This window comes from Uranotaenia lowii, chromosome 1 (assembly GCF_029784155.1).
Source record: "Uranotaenia lowii strain MFRU-FL chromosome 1, ASM2978415v1, whole genome shotgun sequence".
Lineage (NCBI taxonomy): Eukaryota > Metazoa > Arthropoda > Insecta > Diptera > Culicidae > Uranotaenia > Uranotaenia lowii.
This window is the reverse complement of record NC_073691.1, coordinates 116,309,261-116,334,861: the sequence shown is the minus strand read 5'-3', so window position 1 is coordinate 116,334,861 and position 25,601 is coordinate 116,309,261. Positions and strand designations below refer to the sequence as shown.

The window sequence follows — 25,601 nt, the reverse complement described above, 5'->3', positions numbered from 1 at the left end:
AGTATAAGGCATGAACGCTACGGATAATTGGGATTGGGCCTGCTAAAAAGAATAAAGCTTGCTCTTTACTCTTACACAGGTTTCCATAAGAATGACAGCTAATCGGAGTGAAATTGGAGTGAAGGCTATCGCTTTCTCTGTTTAACGCATGAGAAATCGTATACCGGGGTTGCGAGCGCGCCCATCGCCCATTGTCCGTGATCAATTTTACGATTCTGATAAATTTGGAGTTGATCGTTAGTACCATTTCTTCACCTTTTCAGATACCATATCACTTTATAACATAAACGTTCATGTTTCGTTCTGATCGTTGTCGAATTAAAAGTTTAGTATAATAGCTACGTTTACAGAGATCATCACGTTTTCTGTAGCCGTAGATGTATCGTATGGACTGTTTGTGATACAGTTTTTGATTATGCGGGCAGTGATGAAATCGTAAAAGAAATCATCGTCGAACTCGTATATATAGATGCCATTCAAATCGGAATCGTAAATATGTACACTTACCATTCGATCATATGGTTTATTCATCGTAGAAGATGCAACATCCCAATGAAATACGACTTAGTTACGATATGTTGGATGAAGTCGTATTTAGTTCCACCGATGTCAAATGAAATCTTATAACGATCGCATAAGATTTCTTAAGAAGCATTTTATTGGTACACAAATTACTTTCGAATCGAAATCGTAAATAACTTCGAATAAATTCGTAAAGAATACTACGTAAGCATCGTCTTTCGTATCACGTTGTATGTTTACTAGAATGTCACATTAGTAGGCAAATTAACACCGTGGTAATGGTATAAATCGTACAAGACTACATTACACATCGTCTAAAGCGTGGCTTAAAAAGTCAATCGAATGTCGAATTACTTCATATCGTAAAAAAGTAAAACCCACCTCCTATAAAAAGCGACTTAAGTTGTCAATCGATGTTCAAATTTCTGAACATCGTATAAGACTGCAACACACCTCGCATAAAGGATGACCTAAACCACCAATTCACCATCAGATCGCTTCAAGTCATAAAAGGGTCAAAAACACATCGCATAAAGTGTGGTTGGAACCAGGGATGCTTTTCACCGTGGGGTTTTTACGGAGCCGGAGAATTTCAACACCGCACTATTATTGCCACAAACTCTCCGGAGAGATTGTTAGTTTTTCACCACTCTCTATCTGCTTTCGATGTTCTCGAGTGTCATAACACTAACTCAAACTCGCACCGCCACCAGATCCTCACATTCGAGCATAAATGTTTACACCGTACACTCAACGAAATTGACACATTAGGGCTATGTGTGAGCCTATATAGATTTTTGCAATTTGTTCCCCGAATGAAAATTATGTGTCCCGCATATACCGAAAAACATAGAAACGTTATGTGTGGTGGCACATGAAAGGCATATGTGAGACAAATTAATGTTATTAAATTTGGCATTCAGAAGCTAAATAAGAGGCATATTATATTAATTAGCATGCCGGATGTTTGTTTTCTTAATTTTCTTTCAAATTTAATTTAAAAAAACATATTTTTTCAAATTCATAGCGTATTTTATTGCATATCAGAGATCAAAGATTTTGAATAACAATCCGATAATGGCAAATGAAGAACATTTCGCCATTATACTCAAACTGCCGCTGCCTATCCATAGCCGGAATGCACTTAACAAAAATGCTTTTCTCGTCGACCAAGATCGAGTTTTTTTTTTTGCCGTACGTTCCGGATCGTCAGGTGACTGTTAAGGAACCGCTGGCAGGTGGCGTTTTCACCTTTCATAGCTAATTATCGTCCGTGTGGAACTGCTGGAACTTCCGAAACTCCTCCAGTTGCTTTTGTTGATTATGCGCAAACAGGTTGGCGATTTGTTCCCGCGTCAATAATCCGGAACTCTGAAGCTAAAACAGAAATATTTGCGGTGAAACAGCTGGATCATAATTTTTACTTATAATTAATCGTCCATTACCTTAGATTCATAATTTCAATTTCCACTTAGTTCTCGAGTGGATTCTCCTGTCCAGCGTCAGTGCCTTTGATGCAATTCGGAAAATATTCTTCGAAAACATTTTGAGCACGGTTATCTAATATTTTAACTATTCTTTTTCAAGGAATCAATGAAAACCCGGAATATTGGTAAAATTTTCCGTCGGACCGTCGGAGCCATTTTGAAAATAATAAAAAAATTCATCGAACATGGTATTCGATGATTTTTGGACACCTCATACACGCTTGTTTTCAAATAGACAGTCCAAATTATTTTCCACCTTTTCCACACATTAAGTTTATGTGTAAAAACAATAAACATTATTTTATTCTAATGAAATCCAAGTGTAAAACAATTTTTGGACTGTATGTGTGGAGAAACATACGCATTAAATGTCGATTTTTTGCAGTGTAGAGCACCATAGAGTGGCCCATTTCCTCACCGACGAGAATCACCTGCGTTTTTTGGTGACTTGGCTTTGCCGAACGTACGGCAAGCTGGAAGTTGAAAGTAATGTGCTATATAAGACGGTAACCATTTCTAGTGATTTTTACAGGTGTTCATCAATTGATCGTTTTGAATGATGCATCAGTTGATGCATCATTTTTGTTGATGTAAAAAAAAAACTCCAAAAACATTTGTTTTTAATTCAAAAAATCACTTCGCTCAAAAAAATCACATTATTTCTAGGATTTTTACCACTCAGTGAAATTTTTCCCTTTCAAACCAATTTACAGAAGCCCTGTATAGTAAGGTTTAAAAATTTTGTAATCTGATGAATATGAAATCTTTTTTTTTACTTAAATCTTTATTATACGTGCATCTAAAACTACATATCTTTAAACACTCGGCCCGAACTTTAAAAAAAGTTGTTATGATTAAAAAATGGGTTTTCACTTGTAACCAGCATAACCTGTGCTGCCTAGTTTAGTAGGGATCTTTGATAAAAGCGCGTACTATGCTAGGAAGCGCCTTAGTGAGCAACGAAGGAGGACCACCTGACATTTCCTAGCGCACCAACAACCAGCGCGATTAGGTCAACGAGAGCGTATTTGGCGGATAGATGGTGCTGTACTTCTTGGTAGCACCATTACCAAGAATGACAAGAGGGCATGATGGGAGGAATCCATGGATGTACCACAAAGCCTTTGACCTGAGATCGGGGTCAAAGACCACATGCAAGATCCGCTTCATTTGGATGGAAGATCTCGACGAAGCCACACAATCCTGTGAACGCCATTTAGCAGTCGTGAAGAGCGTTCGAACGTCCAGGTAGCAATCCGACTCCACCCCGAAAAAGGCAAGAATTTAACGCTGGTGCAATCCTTTCTCCCATCATGTTCCTACAGGACCCCGAATTGTTGGCTTAGAAAACCATCCCGCCGCCTTGCCAGCGTCCGCCAACCCGTGCTGGCCATTGTAGGCTTGATTCCAGCCCACCGCCTTGTCAGCATCCGTCTACCCATGCTGGCCGTTCTAGGGCTTTAACCGGTTTGGCCGCATTACCAGCATCCGTCAAATTTGCTGAACGCCTTGGGATCCGTGCTGTGCCTGGCCTGGCTCTTAGACCGCCCGTACCTTAAACGCGGGAGCCGATCATCTGCACCAGAATTCCCCCCTCGTGGTGTTCGGAATTGGAGTAGTGCAACCAGGCAGCCCGCAACGATCGTCGGCCTAGACGTCCATAGGTGGACAAGCCGTGCAAGCAGTGCCAGCAGAGACCGTTGACCTTACCTGGGACCAATATTCAAGAGTCCTTCCGGCACCCGTCGTCTTGGACAAGACATTCCGAGGCCCATGCCTTGGCTGATCCCGCCTGTAAGAAGCAACCACAAGGTAGGACAACCCAATATTCCTAGGGGAAGTGCTAGTGGCCATAATTGTAAGCCAAGATAAGGAAATAAAGGTGGGAATTCTTTAATGCGCATTTAAGGTGTTTCCTTGTTCCGAATCTTCGAGTGTGCCGACCCTGAGGCTTAGAGGGGGGTTCTTGCTCGGCTGAGCAGTCTGGGGAACCGTTGGTTACACACTAAATAAACATTTTTCATTTATAGAGATCTTAAATATGATATGACAGCAACGGATAAGTAAACATTTCTTTTTCAGATAAACAAACTTTTTCTTTGTTGCCAGTCCAATTGGAATTGCCCCTTCAAGTATAGTATCACACGTAATACCCCTTAAAGTATGCAATCACCTGCAATGTTTTCGTGTTCAATAATTGGATCGATCGGTGTTCTCGGTGGTGAATGTGGGGAACATAAGAGCTCTCATTCTCACGCTCGTTGATGTTGAATTCCAAAATTCTCTCCAGTGGTGTTAGTTAAACATCTCCGTGGTGAAGTTCAGAGAATCTCCGTGGGGATTAAGAAAACCCGCACCGCAGAGATTCTCCATGGAGAAAATGCATGCCTGGTTGGAACTGTAAATCATCCCATCATCGTAAATGTGTATGAATCGTATCCTTTAATGTACAACATGCCGCCAATGTGGCATTAAGTACCAAAATATTTCGGACATCGTTATAACATCATATATGATGTTGTCGAAGTCGTAAATCAGAAAATAACGAAAACATGTAGGGTAAATGTACCTAAGACAACGGCTTAAGGAAGCTGCTTTCATTAATTCAATAGAATTGCCTTCCATGTTGATTTGAAACTGATATTTATTCATTGAAATATATTTCTAATACTGTTTTATGAAACTATGTAGGAAATAGATCAATCCATTGAGAACAGCAGAGGTGGTGATATTAACCGGACAGAAGTACAAAACACGTGTGTACAGTTTGACGTTACGCGAGAAGTGATTTATTACACGTTAAATACAAAGTAATCAGAAGCTCAAGGTATTTATACATTCAGGGTAAAGCAAATACACGAATATTTGTAAGTGATCAGATGGATCCTAACACCCCTCCTCAAGCTTATCACTTTAGTATCCCCAATCTAGCACAGTGCTTGGAAAACGTTGCAGGAACTAAACCTTTTGTCAGCATATCTGCCGGCTGCTCACCGCTTGGCAAATACTGGATGGTCACCTTTCGATTCGAAACACACTCCTTGATGAACTGCAACTTAACGTCGGTATGTTTCAGTTTCTTGGACGGTGCTTCGGATTCAGCTATTGCTATAGCGGACTGGTTGTCTTCGAAGATGACGACGTTTTCCTTCCCGCATACTAAAAAACTATATTACAAATAGTCAATACGATACATCCACGGTCCCAAAAAAAGTTATTGTCTTCGTAAACGTAGCTATAATTTAAAACTTTACTTTGACAACGATAAGAAAATAAAACGAACGTTCATGTGAGTAGTGATGGTATCTGGTGTTGTATTTGAACCACCCTGTTATGTTACTTCTTACTACCCTATGATTTCTATGTAAATAAACAGTCATTATTAGATACTCGACAACACCACATGTCTTTGTAAACATGGTGTCAAAAGTGGGCATTTTTTCGATTTAATGTCTCAATAACGGGTTAAAGTCGCGATTTAATCGTAGTACGTTTAATTCGGTAACAGTATCCGTAATAAAAATCGCGACGCGAAGCGGAATCGGGAAGATTTTAACCGAGAAAATTTACGGCACAAACCTAACCTTAAAATGGCCAACATACCAGTTCCAGTACCGCTGAAGTTGGGCGGTGACGACGGAGAGGCGATAAAAATATTCCGGCTGCAGTGGAAATACTACGCCTTAGCCACGGAGGTAGCGAAAAAGGCGGCGAATCAGCAAGTCGCGACCCTGATGGCGGTCATGGGAATAGAAGGTGTGATGCTAGTTGAGGAATTGCAACTGACGGAGGAGGAGCTTGCGTTGCCGGATGAAATTTTATCTCGGATCGAGCAGCATTTGAGACCACAACGTGACCGACGGATGGAGCGTGCCGAGTTCAATGCGATGTGCCAGGAGGAAGAAGAAAAAATAGAAGATTTTGTGAAACGGCTTAAAAAGAAGGCGACCAGCTGTGGGTACACCGCGGCTCAGCAGGAAGATCTGCTTAAAGATCGAGTGATAGCTGGTGTGCGAGACCATCAGACGAGAAAGGAGCTACTCAAGGCTGGTGATATTCCGGTGGATGACATGGTGAAAAAAGTCAAGGAGCATCAACAAATCGAAGAGCTGGCACGAAAATACGAACGAATGTCAGTCACGAAGGATTCTGCCAGGGAAACTTTCAAGTTGACAGCTACAATGAAATTTGTAAACAAGTGTAAGTACTGCGGCGGAAAACACCCGAAAGATAAAAAAAAATGCCCAGCGTTCGGAAGTAAATGCCGTGCATGTGGGAAGCTGAACCACTACAAAGCAGTTTGTCGTGCGAATCGTGTGAGGAATGGACCCAGGAACAAAAACATCCGACAAATGGAAGATAGCTCTGGAAGTGCGGAAAGTTCAGATGACGAGGAAGAATGTGAGTACGTGGACATTGCCAAGGTTGACGGTGAACAAATGAAGGACGCTGGAAAAATTATGGTGCAGCTAAGAGTAGTGAATTGCACTGGAGCACCAAAGCCTCTGGACATACAAGTCGATACAGGAGCCAGAGTGAACGTGCTTTGCTATAGAGATCTGATGCGGATGTCACCAAATGCGAAGATTTTTTCCACGAAAATCAAATTGAGGTGTTACTCGGGAAAAATAATAGCGCCGAAAGGAAAAGTGAACTTGGACGTTGAGTTAAAAGATGGCTCCAAGTCACTAACTTTTGTGATTGTCAAGAAAACAAGACCACCGTTGCTGTCGTCACAATCGGCAATCGACCTTGGAATCATCAAAGTACAGGATATATACAATGTGACCGCTTTGCATCAGAGCTGTGATGGGATCCTCCGTAAGTACCATGACGTTTTTGAAGGTGACGGTGTATTCCATGGGAACCCGAATACGAAAATATTGTAACATAACTGTTCCTGTAGTAGTTATAAAACGATAAGAAACAGCGTAAAAAAACGTTTAGAAAATGATATCTGAAACCATAAAAAACATTCCACTTATCTTGAATTCCAAAACGACGGTCTGTTGAATATGGCGTTAAGTTATGTTACTGTTTAAAACTGTTAAAACTTCTGTATGGGAGAACTGTTTTACAAATAGTTGAGATAACTTCCCAAAACCGCTCATGGAAACATATTTAGAATTCCAAACCGTTATAGTTAAAGTTATCCTTGAAGTGCACTTGTAACTGAACGTTTACAGTAACAGTTATGATACGATTCCACAAAATGTTCTTCCAGCGTTATACTGATGTTTATGGGAACCGTACCGTATGGGATCCGCGATAATGGCGGACGCACCAAAAGGAAATTTTATATTTTTTGGATTTTCGGATTGAGTTGGAATTGTCATTGAATTTCACTATTTGTTTTATTTTCAAACTTACTTTTACGGCATACAGGGTTTTTTTATTAATCCTCTCAGGGGATTCCTCTGATCCAGCTTTCGTAGCTTTTCAACATTATGATGAATGAAGTGGTGCGTCTACAGACATTGGCAAATCAGATCCGGAATCTATGCAGTTCCGTAGCGTCTCCAGCCACCAGCAAGGAAATTTCCCCCGGCGCCGTACTCGGGCTGCATAGAAGAGCGCATTGGCCGACACTAAAATGAAATTAAAATTAAATTAGAAACATAAAATATTATAAGCAATTAGAACGTTAAAAAATTTGACTACCGAATAAGCAGCAGGCGGAAACAACTTCAATCCAACTTACCTGAAAAATAGCTTTTCGTCGCCTGGCTGTACTGAGTACTGAGTGCGGCTCGCGGTATGCCGTCTTTTCGATACGTTAGTGTAGCTACAACACCAAAATTTCCTTGAAAATCGCTGCTGGGCTGGCTGCAATTTCATCAGTGTACTTTTTAATTAATTTCTTATTATTTTTTTTCTTCTTCTCAAAACTGGGTAGCAGTCATGACAGCTGTCATCCTGAAATTCGAGAAGTGTCAAAATTATACGAACGTTAGGAGTAATCGTTCAGGATGATTTTTACGGTTTACTTAAAAGCTATCGGTAATAGTTCAAACCGTTACCCATAACGTGACTTTTCATATAAACGTGAAAGCTTGGTATGAATCGTTTTATTCAAAATTGATTTATTTCAATTGAAAAGTTTAACTTTGGAGCTATGTTTTTATGAACAGTTACAGTTTCTGGAGGGGTTCGATTATCGTTATGATTTTTTGAGGTATAGTTTTTTCATATGCGGGAAATTCAAAATTGAAATTGATGATTCCATTACAGCGGTCCAACAAAAAGCACGACGCATTCCTCTCGCATATCTCCCGGAGTTGAAAACCAAGATAGAGGATTTAGAGAAAAGAGGAATAGTTGAACCGGTCAACAGACACATGGAGTGGCTGAGCAATCTCGTGCTAGTTAAGAAAGGCGACAAATTACGGCTGTGCCTGGATCCGGCGGAACTAAACCAGGCTATAAAACGTATGAATCATCAGATCCCGACGATAGAGGAGCTGCTTCCGGAGTTTGCTAAAGCGAAAGTGTTCACGGTACTCGACGCAAAAAACGGATTTTGGCATTTGGATCTAGATGAACGGAGCTCGGATTTGACGGCCTTCTGGACACCAATGGGTGTGTATCGTTGGAAGAGGATGCCATTTGGGATTTCATGCGCTCCTGAAGTTTTTCAAAAGGCACAACAACAGATTATTACCGGGCTTAGAGGCGTACGTTGTTTAGCAGATGACGTAGTAGTTTTCGGTTGTGGTGACACAATGGAGGCAGCCATGCTCGACCACAATCGAAATTTGGAAGCAGTATTTCTACGATGCAGAGAAAGAGGACTCAAGCTGAACAGAGCAAAAGCAAAGGTGGCGTTATCGTCGGTGCCATTTTTCGGACATATTTTGACGGACAAAGGAGTTAAACCAGATCCGGGCAAAATATCTGCTGTTTTGGACATTCAACCTCCAGGAAATAAGAAAGAGCTGTTGACTTTTTTGGGACTAGTCACCTACCTGGGGCGATTTCTTCCGAGGTTGTCTGAAGTTAGTGCTCCACTTCGAAGGCTCACCCGTGACACAGCAGAGTTCGAATGGAATCAAGAGGCGGCAGATTGTTTTCGATTAATTAAGCGGTTGGTGACAGAGGCACCCATATTGCGCTATTACGATCCAACTGAACCGCTAGTTATTCAATGCGACGCAAGCATGCTGGGAGTTGGATGTGTTTTACTTCAACTAGGCAGACCGGTGGCATACGCCTCACGAACTCTGAGCAAGACGGAAAGAAATTATGCTCCTATTGAACGGGAATGCTTGGCAATTGTGTTCGCGTGCAAGAGATTTGATCAATATGTGGCAGGAAGGTTTGCAGTCGTAGAGTCCGATCACAAACCTTTAGAGGACATTTTCAAGAAGCCAATAACAGATGCACCGCTACGTCTTCAAAAAATGAGAATGACGCTACAACGTTACGACATATCAGTTCGGTACCGAAAAGGTAGTGAAATGCATATAGCAGATTTGCTATCAAGAACGGCCATACCCAGCGAAAGGACCCAACAAAGCGACAAAGTGGAAGCGGCATTTCAAGAAATTGCTGAAGTCAATGTTGTTGAGTTTATCAGCGTTTCGGATGAACGATTTGGAGAGATAGCGACTGAAACCAGAAAGGACCGAACTTTGTATAGACTATTGCAATTGCTAATCGACGGATGGCCAGAAAATAAAGCTGATTTGGAAGATGAGATGTACGTTTACTGGGCAATAAGATACGATCTTTCAACGTGTCAAGGAGTTATTTTCAAGAGTGGCAGAGTGCTAGTGCCAAAAAGTCTACGAAAGAAGCTGCTAGATAATTTACACATGGCGCATCTAGGTATTGACTATACGCTTCGTGCAGCACGAGAGTCATTCTTCTGGCCAGGGATGACCGATCAGATTACAAATTATGTCCGAAACTGTGAAGTTTGTATGGAGTTTAGCAGTAATCAGTGCAAACCTCCCATGACCACGCACCCTATACCAGAGTACCCATTTCAGCGAGTAAATATTGACCTGGGCGAAATAAAGACTGGCAACAAGAAGTTAACTATAATGGTTACAGCTGATAGTTTCTCAGACTTTGTCGAAGTAGATTTCTTAAGCGACTCTAAAACCAATACGATTGTGAAAATCTGCAAACGTAATTTTGCACGACATGGAAGTCCGGAGGTAGTGGTCACAGATAACGGACCACAGTTCGACAACGTAGAATGGAGGGAATTTGCACGAGAATGGGATTTTATGCCAGTAACGTCATCTCCGTATCACGCCCAGGGAAATGGAAAAGCAGAATCTTCAATAAAGGCTATGAAGCAGCTGTACAAAAAGTGCGTTAAAAGTGGAGCTGACTTTTGGAGAGCTCTACAGCAGCATCGTAATACTCCGAATGCTGTAGGATCCAGTCCGAACCAAAGACTGTTTTGCAGAACTACTCGAAGCACCGTACCAATCATCGCGAACCGACTGAAGCCGCCCAAGTCACAGGATGTAGAGGAAAGTATTCGACACAAGAGAGCTATTACCAAAATGAGTTACGACAAAAGAGCAAAGAAGCTGCCAGAGTTACAAGTTGGAGCAAAAGTGCTGGTTCAACGTAGACCGGATCTTCACTCAACGTGGGAGAAAGCAGTTCTGTTGCGGCGACTCGAGGATCAGTCATGCGAAGTTGAAATGAGCGATGGCGCGATATACCGTAGAAGTGCGGTTCACGTGAAACCCGGCAAACGAAACGAACAAACATCTGAAGTGGTGAAGCCAGTGCGACAGGAGGAGGCTGAACGTTTACATCCGATGTGTATTACGAAGGAGTCAGTAGAGCAGAACAGCGAAGATGATCGAGAGTTGCCTAATCCAGAGAAGCAGCGTGTTTATGGCACTATCAACGCAACTGGGGATAAAACGACACTGCCACGACAGGATCAACGTTTTTCTTCAAGCGTTGACCAGAGCGGCTCAACTGACGAGAAGGGTTTTCCGGAGATTCCTGCAGAGCGACCTAGAAGAGAAGTGAAAAAACCATCAAGATTTTCAGATTTTGTCATGTAAAATTTTTCTTTTTCATATAATTATTGTTATTACTTTTTCGAAAAGGGAAGATGTTGTATTTGAACCACCCTGTTATGTTACTTCTTACTACCCTATGATTTCTATGTAAATAAACAGTCATTATTAGATACTCGACAACACCACATGTCTTTGTAAACATCTGGAAAGGTAAATGAATTGTTTAACGATTTACTTTAATTTTATCAATAATCGTTAAACTGTTCTCGTACCATAACGCTTAGCGTTCATGTCATGTGTCAAACTCACGTCAAAATTACCGAAATGCGGGTCAAGGATGCCAGATGGTTTGAAAAAAGAAAACTCAGCCCGAATTCATGAGAGACAGATTAACAAGTTTCACTAAACTGAGCATGCTTCATCTTTAAAACAATAGTTTTGTTGATTTTGTTTGGTTCCGGCACGAATTTTTATAATAAACGATTACAACTCTTTAATTTTTAATGTTTATTGTTAGGAGTACATGAGCCTGTCAGTTATAAATTATAGTTCGGGTTAAATCTTTTCAAAAAGTGCTCAGTTTTCTGCAAAAAGTAAAAAAAAATCTGCAGCGATTGCTATTTGCCCGACCTAATAGAACACTATGAAGAAAAATTTCAGGATTTTCAGGACACATACTAATTCTGATTAAATTGCGTAAATAAAGGAAAAATAAAGGTACTGAACTCGCCTTAATTGATGTAACAGAGGTAAGAAGAATATTGGCTGGACTACAGTTTATATGAAAAACTCATTTAAATATCATCTGAATCTGAAGATTAAAACAGATCAGTTCGATATCCTGATGGTTGTACTAAATGCAATAAAAATTTAAATATTTTATTTCAACATCAAAACAATTCAGTACATTTAAAAAATCACGACGGTCTCTTGAAAATCAGGACAAATCCTGATTTATCAGGACATCTGGCACCTCTGATGACAGCTGTCATGACACGATAGCAGTTTTAAAAGAAGAAGAGAAGAAAAAGAAATTTAAAAACGATTTGCTGGTGGAATTGCTGCCACACCAATTTCGGGAGGAATTTCGGTGCATGTTTCGGTTCAACGTACCGGAAAGCAGGCACAACGGGTGCCGGACTCAGTGCAGCCCAGCAGCCCAGGCTGAAAAATTCAGTTTTTCAGGTAAGTTGAATTATGTTTTACCTGTTTTCGTCTGCTGCTTATAGGGTAGGCAAATGTGTGAACATTCTTGTTGCGTATATTAGATGTTCACATATGTTTTTGTGTTTTTTATCTTTCATTTCAGTGTCGGCGATGCTGCTTTCTTTTGCAGCTCAAGTACGCCGCCGGGAGGATTTCCCTCGTGGGTGGCGCTATAGCACCGCAGAGATTTCGGACCTTGCCAATGTCTGTAGACATAAATAGTTCACTTCATTCACCATGTAACTAAGGAAGCTGGGAATTAATAAAAACAAATCCTTCATGCCTTAAAAGTAAGTTTAAATAAAAAAATAAATAATAACGTATAGTGAAAATGAATTACTTAATGTGAAATCCGAAAACCCAAAAATTATTCCCTTTTAGTGCGTCCGCCATTATCGCGTACGGTTCTCATAACCATCAGTATAACGTTGGAAGAACATTTCGTAAATCTTTTCATAACTGTTACTGTAAAAGTTGAGTTACAAGGGTACTTTTTGGAATACTTTAACAATAACAGTTTAATGCTCTAAATACGTTTCCGTAAGCGATTTTTAGATTTTATTTTAACTGTTTGTAGAACAGTCTCCCCATACAATTGTTTTAACAGTTTTAAACAGTAACATAACTTAACGCCATATTCAACAGACCGTCGTTTTGGAATTCAAGATAAGTGCAATGTTTTTTATGGTTTCAGATATAGTTTTCTAAACGTTTTTTTACACTGTTTCTAAACGTTTTATAACTACTACAGGAACCGTTATGTTACAATATTTTCGTATTCGGGTTGTCCAAGATGTTCAGTTCCTTAAACAGCTTCAAGATCCACAGTGATTCACAGATACTGTCAGCCAAAGCACTGCATTCTGATTCGGTGGACGAGAGGGCAATAGTCCGTTGCTTGCGAGTACTCCATGACGTGGTTGCTCCGTAAGTTTGGAACACGTAGCCGGAGACGGAGTGGCGATCGTTGGGGTCAGTGGCCCAGTTTGCATCTGCAAAGCCAATGATTTGCCTTGCCGATTCCTCTCTTCTGTAGACCAGTCCATGGTGAGTTGTACCTCTCAAAAATCGTAGTATTCTCTTGGCGTGCGACCAATGCTCTTCGGATGGGTTACACTGATATTGGCTGAAGTACGATACAGCCGCACTGATATCTGGTCGCGTCGTTACCATAAGGTAGGTGAGGCACCCTATTAACTCACGATAAGGTTTCTCAAGGTTCTCCTTCTTCGACGACTTCTGTAGCTGCAAGTTGGCGATCATAGGCGTGGATGCCGGTTTGCAAGATTCCATGCCAAAACGCTTGAGAACTGCTTCGGTGTAGCCAGGCTGACTCAGCTTCATAGTCCCATTCTTTGAATCCCGGTCGATTTGGATACCCAGAAACATCCGAGCTTCACCGAGATCCTCCATGCAGAACTCTCGTAGTAGCAGCCGCTTGACTGCTTCGACTTCTTGCAGATTCTTCGACATAATGAGTGCATCATCGACGTATAGCACCAGGTAGACTGGACCGGACTTTCCTTGGCGGACATAAAGACAACTATCTTCCACACAACGTCGGAATCCAATCTGTTTCACGAATTCGTCGAATCTGTCGTTCCAGGTCTTCGAAGATTGCTTCAGCCCATAGATTGATTTGTGAAGCTTACATACTTTCTCCCCCTCCTCAAATCCTTCGGGCTGGCGCATGTAGATGTCCTCGGTGAGGACGCCGTTGAGGAACGCTGCCTTAACGTCCATTTGGTGGACAACGAAGCCATGATGGTTTGCTATTGCCAACATCATTCGGACGGTTGACATCTTCACAACTGGTGCGTAAGTTTCGTGGAAGTCGTAACCGTAACGCTGGGTAAATCCCTTGGCCACCAATCTCGCCTTTCTCTTGTAGATTGTGCCATCCGGGTTGGTTTTGAGGCGAAATACCCACTTGCAATCGACAGGCTTCCTTCCTTCAGGCAGGTCTACTAGCTGCCAAGTCTTGTTGTCGGTCAAAGATTTGAGCTCTTCGTTGACCGCTATCTTCCACTCGGGCCAGTCATCCCGCTTCCGCAGTTCCTCAATAGTCGATGGGAGGTTGTCTACATAACTTTCCGCGTTGAGCGCGAAAGCTATGCAAGAATAATCTTTCAATCTCGTTGGGGGATTACGAGTTCTTTCACTTCGCCGAAATTCTAGGGGATCTCTTTCTTCCAGGTTGTCTTCGCAGTCGCTGTATCGTTCATCATCGCTGGTTTCGTCCGGTTCAACAACCGGCACAGGGACAAAATTCGGTTCTATTGCTGGATCTTCCGGATTCACAGGAGCTTCAACGATTTCGGGCGTAGGCGACAACGACGGTCCGGCCAGCTCAACTGTTTCATTCTCTTGACTATCAATAGACGATGCCCCTCCTTCGGCAAACCACTTAGCGGACTCATCAACAATAACATCTCTGGCAATCAAAATCTTCCGTCCATCCCACAAGCGGTACCCGTTAGGACCATATCCGACAAAAATACAAGGCTTACTACGCGACTCCAGCTTGCTGCGCTTCTCTTTGGGTACGAAACTAAAGGCCCTACTCCCGAAAATCCGGAACTTGGAGACATCGGGTTTGTGGCCGTACCACATCTCGTACGAGGTCTTACCGCTCGGCAACGCTGCTGTCGGACTTCGGTTGATAATGAACACAGCTGTCAAGACTGCTTCGCACCACATGGCCTTGTCCATCTCTGCGTCCTCAATCATTGCCCTTGCCTTGTCCATTATGGTTCTGTTAAGCCGCTCGCTCACGCCATTTTGCTGGGGCGTGTATGGAACGGTGTATTCCAGTTGGATTCCCTTTCGGCGGCAGAAATCGCGAAATTTGTTTCCTACGTACTCGCCCCCATTGTCGCACCTGAGGCGCGAAATACTGCTGTCGAAATGCGATTCTGCCATGGCCACGTACGTTTCGAAAGCATCGTAGACTTCATCTTTAGTGTGCAAGATGTACACCGCCGAGAAATGGGTGTAATCATCAGTGAAAGATACATAATGTCGCTTACCGTTCCATGCTGCTGGCTTCATACCTCCACACACATCGCTGTGTATCAGCTCCAATGGACGTGCACTCCTAGGCAAGGGCATCTCGATGAACGGCAGCCGTGTCTGCTTTCCCTTCAAGCATGGCTCACACAGCTCGCCTCCTGATAACTCGCCTTTCTTCAGCACTAAGCCTTTCACTAGATCTTCACTCACTAATTTCTTTAGTCCACTTTTGCCTATGTGGCCGTATCGTCTGTGCCACAATTCTTCATCACTCATCGTCTTTTCACTCACTAGAGCCTTCTGGCTCATCACTTTCCACAGTGTGGCGTCCATTTCGTACAGACAGTCCATCCGTTTGGCCGTGCAAATAACCTCGCCTTTCCGCTTAATCACTGCACTTTTCTCCGCAAACACAACCTCCATCCCGAGTAAACCCACTCGCCGTATGGAGAACAAGTTGTATCGCAGTCCCGGGACATACAGAACATCTTTTACAACACACTTTCGTTGCTTCTTGCCGATATTCACTGTCATGTCGACCGTCCCCGAGTGATTACACTTTAACACTTGCCCAGACGCGACTCTGATCGAAACCGGATCACTTAGTTGCTCCATATCACGCAACCAATAGGGCTCCCCCACCATGTGGTCAGACGCCCCCGAGTCTAGAATCCACGTCGCTGCACTGGCTTGCGAGTAATTTGCACTGCCAACGGAATGGCCACCAACTAAACTACACACGAAAGTCGTCTCTTCTCCGACGTGAGCTTTCCCCTTGTGCACATTCTTCTTCTTTTCGTGCGTTGACTTTTCTTCTTTTCGATCGGGACACACCGCTTGTTTATGCCCGATTTTCCCACACGAAAAACACTTCAGTTTGCCACTTTTTCTGAACGATTTCCCAGCGAACGTGGCGGATTCACTTTCCAGCCCCACATCATCGCTGTTCGCTCTCTTCACGCTTTCGTTTAGCAACCGTGCCCTAACGAAATCAAGCGTACACTGCTCGTCCGACAGAGTCTCGAGTACCGTCACGAGCTGACTGTAAGATCGCGGCATCGTTTGGAGCAAATAAAAGACTATCAAACGTTCATCCATATTTATGCCCGCTGATTGCAAATCGCGCACTATACGATCAAACACTAGCAGGTGCTCCTGCATCGCACTCCCCTCTTCAAACTTCATCCCCGACAGTTTCTTGAGCAAGAAAAACTGGCCCGAAACACCTTTTCTAGCAAATGCATTTCGCAACGCCCTCCAGATTTCAACCGGCGTACGCTTCTGCTTGACGTATTCAAGCTGCGAATCCGCGATGTTCCGGATCAAGACCGATTTGCACTTCACATCATTCGCTCTTCTTTCGGCCAACTTCCGCTCCTTCTCCAATTTCACTGGAGCAAGATCTGACTCGAGAACTTGAAGTTCCGGCACTTCTTCCGCCGGCTGCTGAATGCACGAAAGCAGTCCCAACTCTTCCAAATGAACTTCCATTCGGAAGCTCCAGTTGGCGAAATTATTCCCGTCAAAGAGGTACACTTTTCTGTCCACTTCCATCGCGAAAATACTTTTTCTCGACCGATAAACTAAACTTTTACTATCGACCGAAAACACGTGGAAATTTTCACTCGCGAGATTTGCAGGTTGGGGCGTAGCGCTGGGCCCATAACCTGAGAACAGCAGAGGTGGTGATATTAACCGGACAGAAGTACAAAACACGTGTGTACAGTTTGACGTTACGCGAGAAGTGATTTATTACACGTTAAATACAAAGTAATCAGAAGCTCAAGGTATTTATACATTCAGGGTAAAGCAAATACACGAATATTTGTAAGTGATCAGATGGATCCTAACATCCATTACGTACTTTTGAGTCAATTTATGATTTATTTTTCTCATTCAAGTTCCTCCATTGTCGTACCAGGTCCCTAATTCCGTCGTACAAGGAGACCGGAATTGTCTCAATTTATTCCACCCTCTTTAGAAATACATTTAAATTTTTGCGGTTGCGGTTCATGCAATTAGCATCAGCTTACATCGAACGGATCAACCGCGCAGGATAACAGCAGAAGTTCTCTCGAGTAACCAGTCGCAATAAGCTATGAAACTAGGATAGCTTTATTCTAAAAAGGTCTACCATTGCTTGGCTAATGCATCTGCAGGCAGCAAAGTATTATACCTTCTATTCAATTCTACTGAAATTGTCTCAAACTATTCCTCCCTCATGAGAGATAGATTTGAAATTTTGCGGTTGCGGTTCATGCAAATGCGATTATTTACTTCGCACGGATCAACCGTGCAGGATAACTGCAAAGTTCGAATTAGATCTAAGTCGCAATAAAATGAACTTGCCAAGAAATCTCAAGGTAGCGTTTTTGTATCTAGGTACCATTGCTTGGCTAAGGCACAATATTAGACCTCACAAATTGAATCCACCCTGCAAATGTATTTTGTACCAACACACTCTCCAACGGACTGGGCTGCCATGATCCAGGATTTGTCTGTAAAATAAGATTTTCTAACATTCATACAGACATTTTTAACAAATTACATGGCACAAATTTACACAGTAACTGAATATATTTAAAGAACATCAACATTTTTAATAGTACTACATGTTTTTCTACGTAATGAGACTGAATTGTAGACATTTAAGGAGAGGCAGAATCACACTTGCGTTTTTTCAACATGTATATTCTTATGCATGTGGGAACCCTGGCGAAGGATATCGACCAAATATCGACACAAAGCAACGCCACGTTGTTGCGTGTAATGCGCATTAGACTGGTTCAGCTCATCTATTCGAGTTTTTTTTTTGCGAGCGATAAAAGTTTTTGCAAAAATGTTTTTTTTCGGAAATTGACGCTTCGTTATTCTAACATTTTGTTGTTTGGGTTCAAATTTTTGGGAAATGATGTAGAGTAATTCAACTGAAATTAAACTTTTCGACTTTTTTCATTCAAATTGTAATATGTCAAAAACGACAAAACATGTTTTGTTAAAAATTCACAGAGAATTTATAAAAATGCAGCAAACATGAGTCAAGTATTAAAACTTATATGGTAGAAATCAGAATACAAGCGGCTTTGATTTTGTTGAATTTAGAACGACTATATGTACAAAAAATCATATCAACCGATTTTTTATCCAAACTTGTATTGAGATCCAAACCAGAGAATCATGAACTCTTATTTCAAAGTTTAAATCTAGAGTTTTTTTTGATTAGGTCGTATGAGCCACTAAACATGTTTTGAGAAAATCGATGTTTAAGTTTCGAATCACATTTTCAATTCTCATAATATTATTGTTGGACAAATCTGTCTGCAAATTAGAAAGTAAACGTAAAACTGGACGCAGAACATGCTGATGTACTCGAAAGTGGTGTAAACTGAATTATTTTTAATAAAGATGTACTTACGACTTAATGCATTTCTCGTTTGGCGTAAACGTCATTTTGGCAATCGATAAGATGGATTGCAAAAACTGATTTGATTCGCCCAAATTTTCCATAATTCTTTCGGAGTTGATTAAAGAAATACATTTATCAATAATTTCATCCAATAAATCCACGCAAATCTTCATCTGGCGCAATCTGGAATTACTGCGTGGCGGAAATGGCTGTTAAGAATCCACCAGGACTTTACCGGGCAATACCTGTGACTCCACTGGCTGTTCGAGGAATGTCTAAAAGCATTCATCGCTTTTAATTGTTTTGGTTTCCACTGTAACGAGAGAAATTGAAAATGGCTTTTCACACGTTGAAGAACAAAGTCTATAAACAGCACATTCTACTCACCTGAAAACAATTTGCAGTGTTTCGCCAAATCGATAGTATCATTCATTTTCGCACGATTTTCTACTAAACTCGGCCCGATTTCTTATACGATTTCGGACCGATCGAGCAGATGAACGGACGAAAATCGGGCCGATTTCGGGCGATTTTTCCTGTCTGGGTGTGGACAGTTTCCCGGATCGGAAAAACGAACCGAAATCGAATGGATTTCGGTCTGTTCAACCCGTGAATCGGTTAGAATTCTGACGAGAAATCCAACCGATTTCCGACGAATTCAGTGCCCTGGTGACACAACTTTCCTGACGACGATAAGTTTTTGCGAGTGAGCTGTCAAAACGACCGGGTCGTTTCAAGACGGAAATCGGTTAGATTTCCTACCAAAATCAGATGGTTTTCCCATCAAAATTTGACGGTTTTCCGATCGAAATCGGACAAAAAATCCGAACGCTTTGCCCTGTTGTTTTTGTTGTTTTTCTGCCCTGATGTCAATTTTTGTTCCGATTCCAAATTTTTGGAAATAAAACAACATTATTTCTATGGATAATTTTAATAATTTTGTTTTTGGCAATATATACAATATTTAGAAAAAAAAAATTTATAATGCGCTGGAATTTTGTTTATGATTTTGGACTGCTGTCGGGCACAGTGCTAAGGGACGATACAGATCGTTGAACAGCACCGGCAGGTTTACTCATCGCATTGTTCGGTGTAGTTCTTACACCTGCTCCTCCGGGAGCCCCCGCTGTCACAATCGGACGTGGGACGGTTCCGCATAGTTGCGTCCCTGCTACTGGAGAACGCTTAACCGGTGTAAGCGATGTATCCGGGGACGCCACGAATTTAACATTGTTATCAGTATCGGACAAATCGATCGAATAAGGATCGTTGCCATTGTTGGGCGTCTTTTTGTCGAAAGTTCTGCGAAAACAAATGCGAGCGTACGCGTCATCAACCCGTAACTTTTCTAAGTATGGTGGCCTGCCCTGAGTGACCGATACTTTCACAAGGTGTCTGCATCCAGGGTTTCCCGTCGGCCTGAACCGGCAGGGTGGGGAACATCTTGAAGCGAACGTTACGAGCTTGACCCAGGCAAACTGGTTTAAACAAAACGACACCATGTACATGTACATAACATTAATGGCCGGATGCTACAAAAAAACTTACGGCTGACCCAGAATCACAAACAGCCGGAATATGCTGCTGCTGGTGGTTTGTCGCTGACGCTGATTTTGGTTAGATCTGCGGCGACCCAAGAACCGTTTACCTCCAACGACGATGGCCAGGGAGATATCAAGCAGGGTGTGGATGTGACAGCCGCAGGTGAAGTAATTATCTTTCACATGCAACATCCCGATGCCCTCCAGGCTTATACTGCCTGCTTCTGTTGCTTCTAGCACCCACCAGCTTGAGCGTCCTAATGTGGTGCGAGTGGGTGATGTTGAGCTCCTGGATTGCATCAATCTTGTTCAGTATGCTGAGCGTATCGACGTGGTTCATCCCGTCGAAGGCGTTGGCACTTATTACCCCGAGGTCGGATTCCTGCTGCGAAAGGATTTTCACGTTGTTCAGCTCGCAGTTACGGTGATCGTCAACAGAAAAACTTCTATGTCGCGTCGATAAATCAGGCAAGGTAAATCGGACCGGATGCGGGAAATGATTGTGGTTGCTTCTTCCGATTCGTTTATCTGACCACCAACTTGACGGGACGAAACTTCCTGCTTTTGCTAGATTTAGGTTTTGTCCCTCGGTTGAGCACCTGTCGGCCGGGAAAGGCCCATAAGAGTTCCCTTTTTGTGATATCTGTATTTGGTACAGTGATTTCAAATAAAGTACGATCTCCGATATCACCTGTTGAATCACAGGCGAATCCAGCAGCAAGGTGGATCGACCAGTTTGTCCAAATCATTAGATGAATTCTCCGGCTCAACGGTTTGCATCATATGCGGTAAAAATTCTTCCAGTCCTGCTGCACTCCGAATTCACATGAGATTTCATCTGAAACAAAAGGATATCAAGTGCGATCAATGTGACAAATGTTTCTATCTGCGGGTAGGTATCGAATAATCTATATATATAAAAATGAATTTCTGTCTGTCTGTCTGTCTGTCTGTCTGTCTGTCTGTCTGTCTGTTCCCTATAGACTCGGAAACTACTGAACCGACTTGCGTGAAACTTGGCAGGTGGGGGTATTGGAGGCAGGGGAAGGTTCCTATTGTAGTTTGAGACCCCTCCCTCTCTCATGAAGGGGGGGAGGGGCCTCCCAAACAAAAGACAATTTTTTGCATAACTCGAGAACCCATCAAGCAAATGGCATCATATTTGGCATGGGGTGGTATTTGGGAACGAGGAATATTTCTATGAATATTTGGTACCCCTCCCTCCTTTCAGTGACGTGATAGGAAGGGGGAAGGGGGACTACCTTACAATTTTTCATATAACTCGAGAACTAATCAAGATATTGGATCCAAATTTGGCATGTGAAGGTATTTGGATACGAAAAATATTTCAATGATTATTTGAGACCCCTCCCTCTTTCCAGTGGAAAGGGGGAGGGGCCTCTTTCATATTTTTTTATATAGTTCAAAAACTAATAAAGCAATTTGAACCAAATTTGGCATGGGAGGGTATTTGGATACGACAAATATTTCTATGATAATTTGAGACCCCTCCCTCTTTCCAGTAGGGAGATATAAAGGGGGAGGGGGCACTTTTATAGTTTTCAACATAACTAAGAAAGTAATTAAGCAAATGGAACCAAACTTGGCATGGGCGGGTATTTGGGAACGTGACATGTTCCAATGATTGTTTGAGACCCCTTCCTTCTTACAGCGGGGAGGAAGGAAAGAGGGAGGGGAGTTTCATACAATTTTTACTGCATAACTCAAGAACTAAAAAAGCAAATGGAACCAAATTTGGCATGGAACGATATTTGGGTACGAGAAATGCTTCTATGAATATTTGGTATCCCTCACTCTTTCGAAGAGGTGGATGAAAAGGGGGAGGCGAGGTCTCCCTTACAATTTTCAGTATAACTGGAGAGATGATCAAGCAAATTGAACCATATTTGACATGTGAGTGTATTTGGATACTAGAAATGTTTCTATTATTAATTGAAGCCCTACCTTTTAAGCGGTAAGATATAAAGGAAGAAGGGGGGGTTTCCATTTTTTTCCATACTCGAGAATTAATCGAGCAAATGAAACCAAATTTGGCATCAAAAAGTATTTGAGTACGAAAAATACTTTTATGAATATTAAGTTATCACCCCTCTATTGAAAGAAGAGAACGGAAAGGGGGATGGTACTCCCTTTAAAGTTTATAGAAAACTCAAAAATTTACTACGTAAATAAAACCAAATTTGTCATGGCATGGAATATAGTAAGGGAAGAGGGAAGCTTACATTTAACTTTTATTTTACAAAATCCGAGAAATGGACAATACTTAACATGGAAAATCATTTTGGTATGACTCTATGATTATTTGACACATCATCCTCCTTTCAGTGAGAAGGTACATGGGAGGAGGGAGGTGAGCCCAATACAATTTTGTTAGCATATGTTCTCAATTTATGCTTACGAAGCCAACAAATGGAAACAAATATGGCATGGAAAGGTACTTGGTTACGAGATATGTTTCTACGATTGTTATAAACTCTTATGCTTTACAGTGTAGAGAGGGAAAGAAAGAAAGGGGCTCCATACAATTTTTGTTGTAAAGCTTAAATACTTATCAACCAATGGAACTATATTTGATATAAGAGGATTTTTGGGAACGAAAAAAATATTTATTAAAGATTACAATCTCCATTCAGCAAGGGGTGAAGGGAAGGGCAGGAGGTGAAGGGAAGGGCAGGGGGGCTCTCTAATCAGTTTTTTAGCATGAATCCAGAACATATCAAGCAAAAACAACCATACTTTATAAGTTAGATTATTTACGAACGATTAATTTGGGACCCTTCTTTTTTAGGGCGAAACTTAAGAAAACAGATGAAAATTATCAGATCTTTAAAACAAATTTATAAATCAAGATTCAGAATATAAGTTATGGATTGTGTTGCAATTTGAAACTCCAGCTGAAGCTCTCATTTTATAGTGGTTGCTTATTAATTTCGTCATAATTTGATTTATAATAATACCAAAAACAATAAAAATTTGAATGATTTTTGAAAACATCATTTGATTCAGAAAGGTGTAGCAAAGCACACCGGGTCAGCTAGTCTATAATAAAAACACTTTATTCTGATCAAAATACTACAGGAACAATGTTTTCCGTTGTTACAGACCGAGCTGCGAAATCCCGTGAGGCAGATACATGAAAACATTATAACCGTATACGAGTGTGATGAGTGTAACAAAAAATTGACTAGCAGATCAAAATTGACCGATCACAAACGATTGCACGACGTATCGAAGCTCAAACAGTGCCCCCATTGTCTGAAAAGGTACACCAATAATGGGGGCCTTAAATTTCACATCAACAAACATCACGGCCCACAACATACGAAAGGCCCCGGCGCATTTGTTCAGGGCCAAGAATCTTAAAGTGACGACAAAACGACTAACACGACACAGAGTTACGAGCAGATGCTGACCGGGCTGTACGGAATATTTTGAAGACAGCTGTCGATGTTTTTTTAGAGAATTGTTAGATGAATTATCTATAAAATTTATCCTTTATATGTTAATTTTAAAATTAATTATACGGTATTACCTTATTGATCAGTAAAAACGTTTTTTTTTGCAGTTCGCGTGAAAACAAACACGAAATAATCTTTTTTCGACATAACTCAACATGTGAATCGAGGCTAAGTAATATAATATAATCGAGGCCAAGTAATATGATAAAATTGATGGGAATGGTTGAAACATGAATTACAAACGGCCTCGCTTTTAAAACCTCTTCTTAGAACTGTTGATTTTACATGCTAACTCACCCGAACTGTAATTAAGCCTTCAGGTAATGGTGTTGTGCAAATCAAATCCAAGACGGTAATCCAAATGCCCTCCTGTGAATATCCTGTGTTATGAGTGTTTCCGGAAGTGTAGCAACTTAAAATTTGATTTTTCTTTTTTAAAATAACTCTTGAGTTTTTTTTCTAAAGATCCAGTCAAAAGTTAAATAACACATCGATAGTTGCTTAGAACATTATGTAAGGTTTCTGAAACAGACAATGTATATATCACTTGGCAGATGCTAGAAAGCTGATTTTGAAATACAAATTTAATCTATCTAGCTTACCTGATTCCACAGTTTGTTACCCTTTTTCAGCGCGTAGTGATAACTGATGTATCTCGGAAAAAATGATTTGATGTTTCAATTCGATTCCTTGGGGCAATAGGGACACCTCCTAAGAGCTGATTCATCGTGCAGCCGCATTGACTAACAGTTTCTTGGCCGTTAGCACCTTGCCGCAGATATCACACGGGTGTTTCATGTTCAAATGAACCGATTCCATATGTATCTGCATACCATGCTGTAACGTAAGCATTGTGTTAAAACGTACTTCAAAGGCGATTTATAAAAATAACCTACAGTTTGGTAAAACATTTTTTTCACACTTTTCGCATTTGACATCTTTATAGTTACGATTGTAAAAGCATAGGAAGACTGCATCGATGATGAAAGTTATGTAGCTATCGAGGCCGGGTTTACGGGGACCTGCCCCTAGAGTTTTCGTTATTCCTGTTTCGCACAGCGTGTAGAGGAGATCCAGCATTCCCAGAGTCAGTGGGAAGGTTTCGTTTCTCGATTCGATTTCCTCCAGTTCGGATTCTATTCCACGATTACCGCAACTGCTGGTCGTTGGGATGGTGGTCATTATTTGAGAAGCTTCAAGGTTGTCCAAAGCTGAAGTCTCTTTGCTTTTTCCTAGCGCTGCGAGTGTTCTGCATAAGGGGGATACAATGCAGAGGTGCCCAATTGGGATGTTCGCAAAGTGCAACTTCGTCCTGGTTAGCTGCAGCTTGAATCACTAGAAGAACTGCTTGTAAACCGGCAATTTCCTGAGGGTTGATGTTTCACTGCCGGGGTTTTACTCCTGTCTCAGATTCAGATTCCGCTACTATCAGAACAGTGAATTAAAGAATGGTACCATGAAATTGTGACCGAAGCTCCCCCAGCTGTTCGTCCATCACCTTGTTTCAGCAAATTGAACGCGTTTCTAGCAGACTGTGGTGAGCCTTAAAGGCCAGCTGCTTAATTTGCTAACAGGTGTCGAATTAAATAATTTGACCGGAAACAAAAACGCTACGTGCTACAAAGAAAAACAAAACAAAACCGATCGTTTTTAAATGACAGGCTCGTCAAGCAAAACTGACAGAATTCGAAGCAAATCCGAACTTATCGATCTCGATACCTGTCGCATTGTTATGGCAGGGGAGAAATCGTCAGGAAATCCAACAGAATTCGAAGGGAAACCGGATAGATTCAAACTGACAACTAATAGTTTGACAGTAATCTGTCCGGTTTCAATATTCGTTCCGATCCGGGTTCGTTTTGTTTTCATGTAAACTTTTTCACTTCTCGAGAAACGTCGTATAACCAACTCGATGAACAATTTTTTTGCGACGATTTGCATCGCACGGCAAA

The 25,601-nt window shown here is 41.6% G+C and overlaps 1 protein-coding gene and 1 long non-coding RNA gene across 2 annotated transcripts; one reads left to right on the top strand and one right to left on the bottom strand.

The window, feature by feature from the left end:
- Window positions 1-5,599: 5,599 nt before the first annotated feature.
- Window positions 5,600-11,047, top strand: LOC129737851 (uncharacterized protein K02A2.6-like). The gene is made up of 2 exons (XM_055729012.1): window positions 5,600-6,830; window positions 8,241-11,047. Exons 1-2 carry the CDS (start codon window positions 5,600-5,602, stop codon window positions 11,045-11,047), a joined length of 4,038 nt encoding a protein of 1,345 aa, XP_055584987.1.
- Window positions 11,048-19,404: 8,357 nt separating this feature from the next.
- LOC129739260 (uncharacterized) lies at window positions 19,405-25,601 on the bottom strand. Its single transcript, XR_008735785.1, has 5 exons — window positions 25,369-25,601; window positions 24,546-25,266; window positions 24,252-24,486; window positions 23,947-24,171; window positions 19,405-21,008 (listed from the first exon to the last, which is right to left on the bottom strand). It is a non-coding gene; the product is annotated as an uncharacterized LOC129739260 (long non-coding RNA).

Coding starts and splice junctions, on each gene's coding strand:
- LOC129737851 (XM_055729012.1), top strand. CDS start 5,600: ATGGCCAACATACCAGTTCCAGTACCGCTGAAGTTGGGCGGTGACGAC. Junction 6,831..8,240: donor GAGCTGTGATGGGATCCTCC/GTAAGTACCATG, acceptor ATTCCATTACAG/CGGTCCAACAAAAAGCACGA.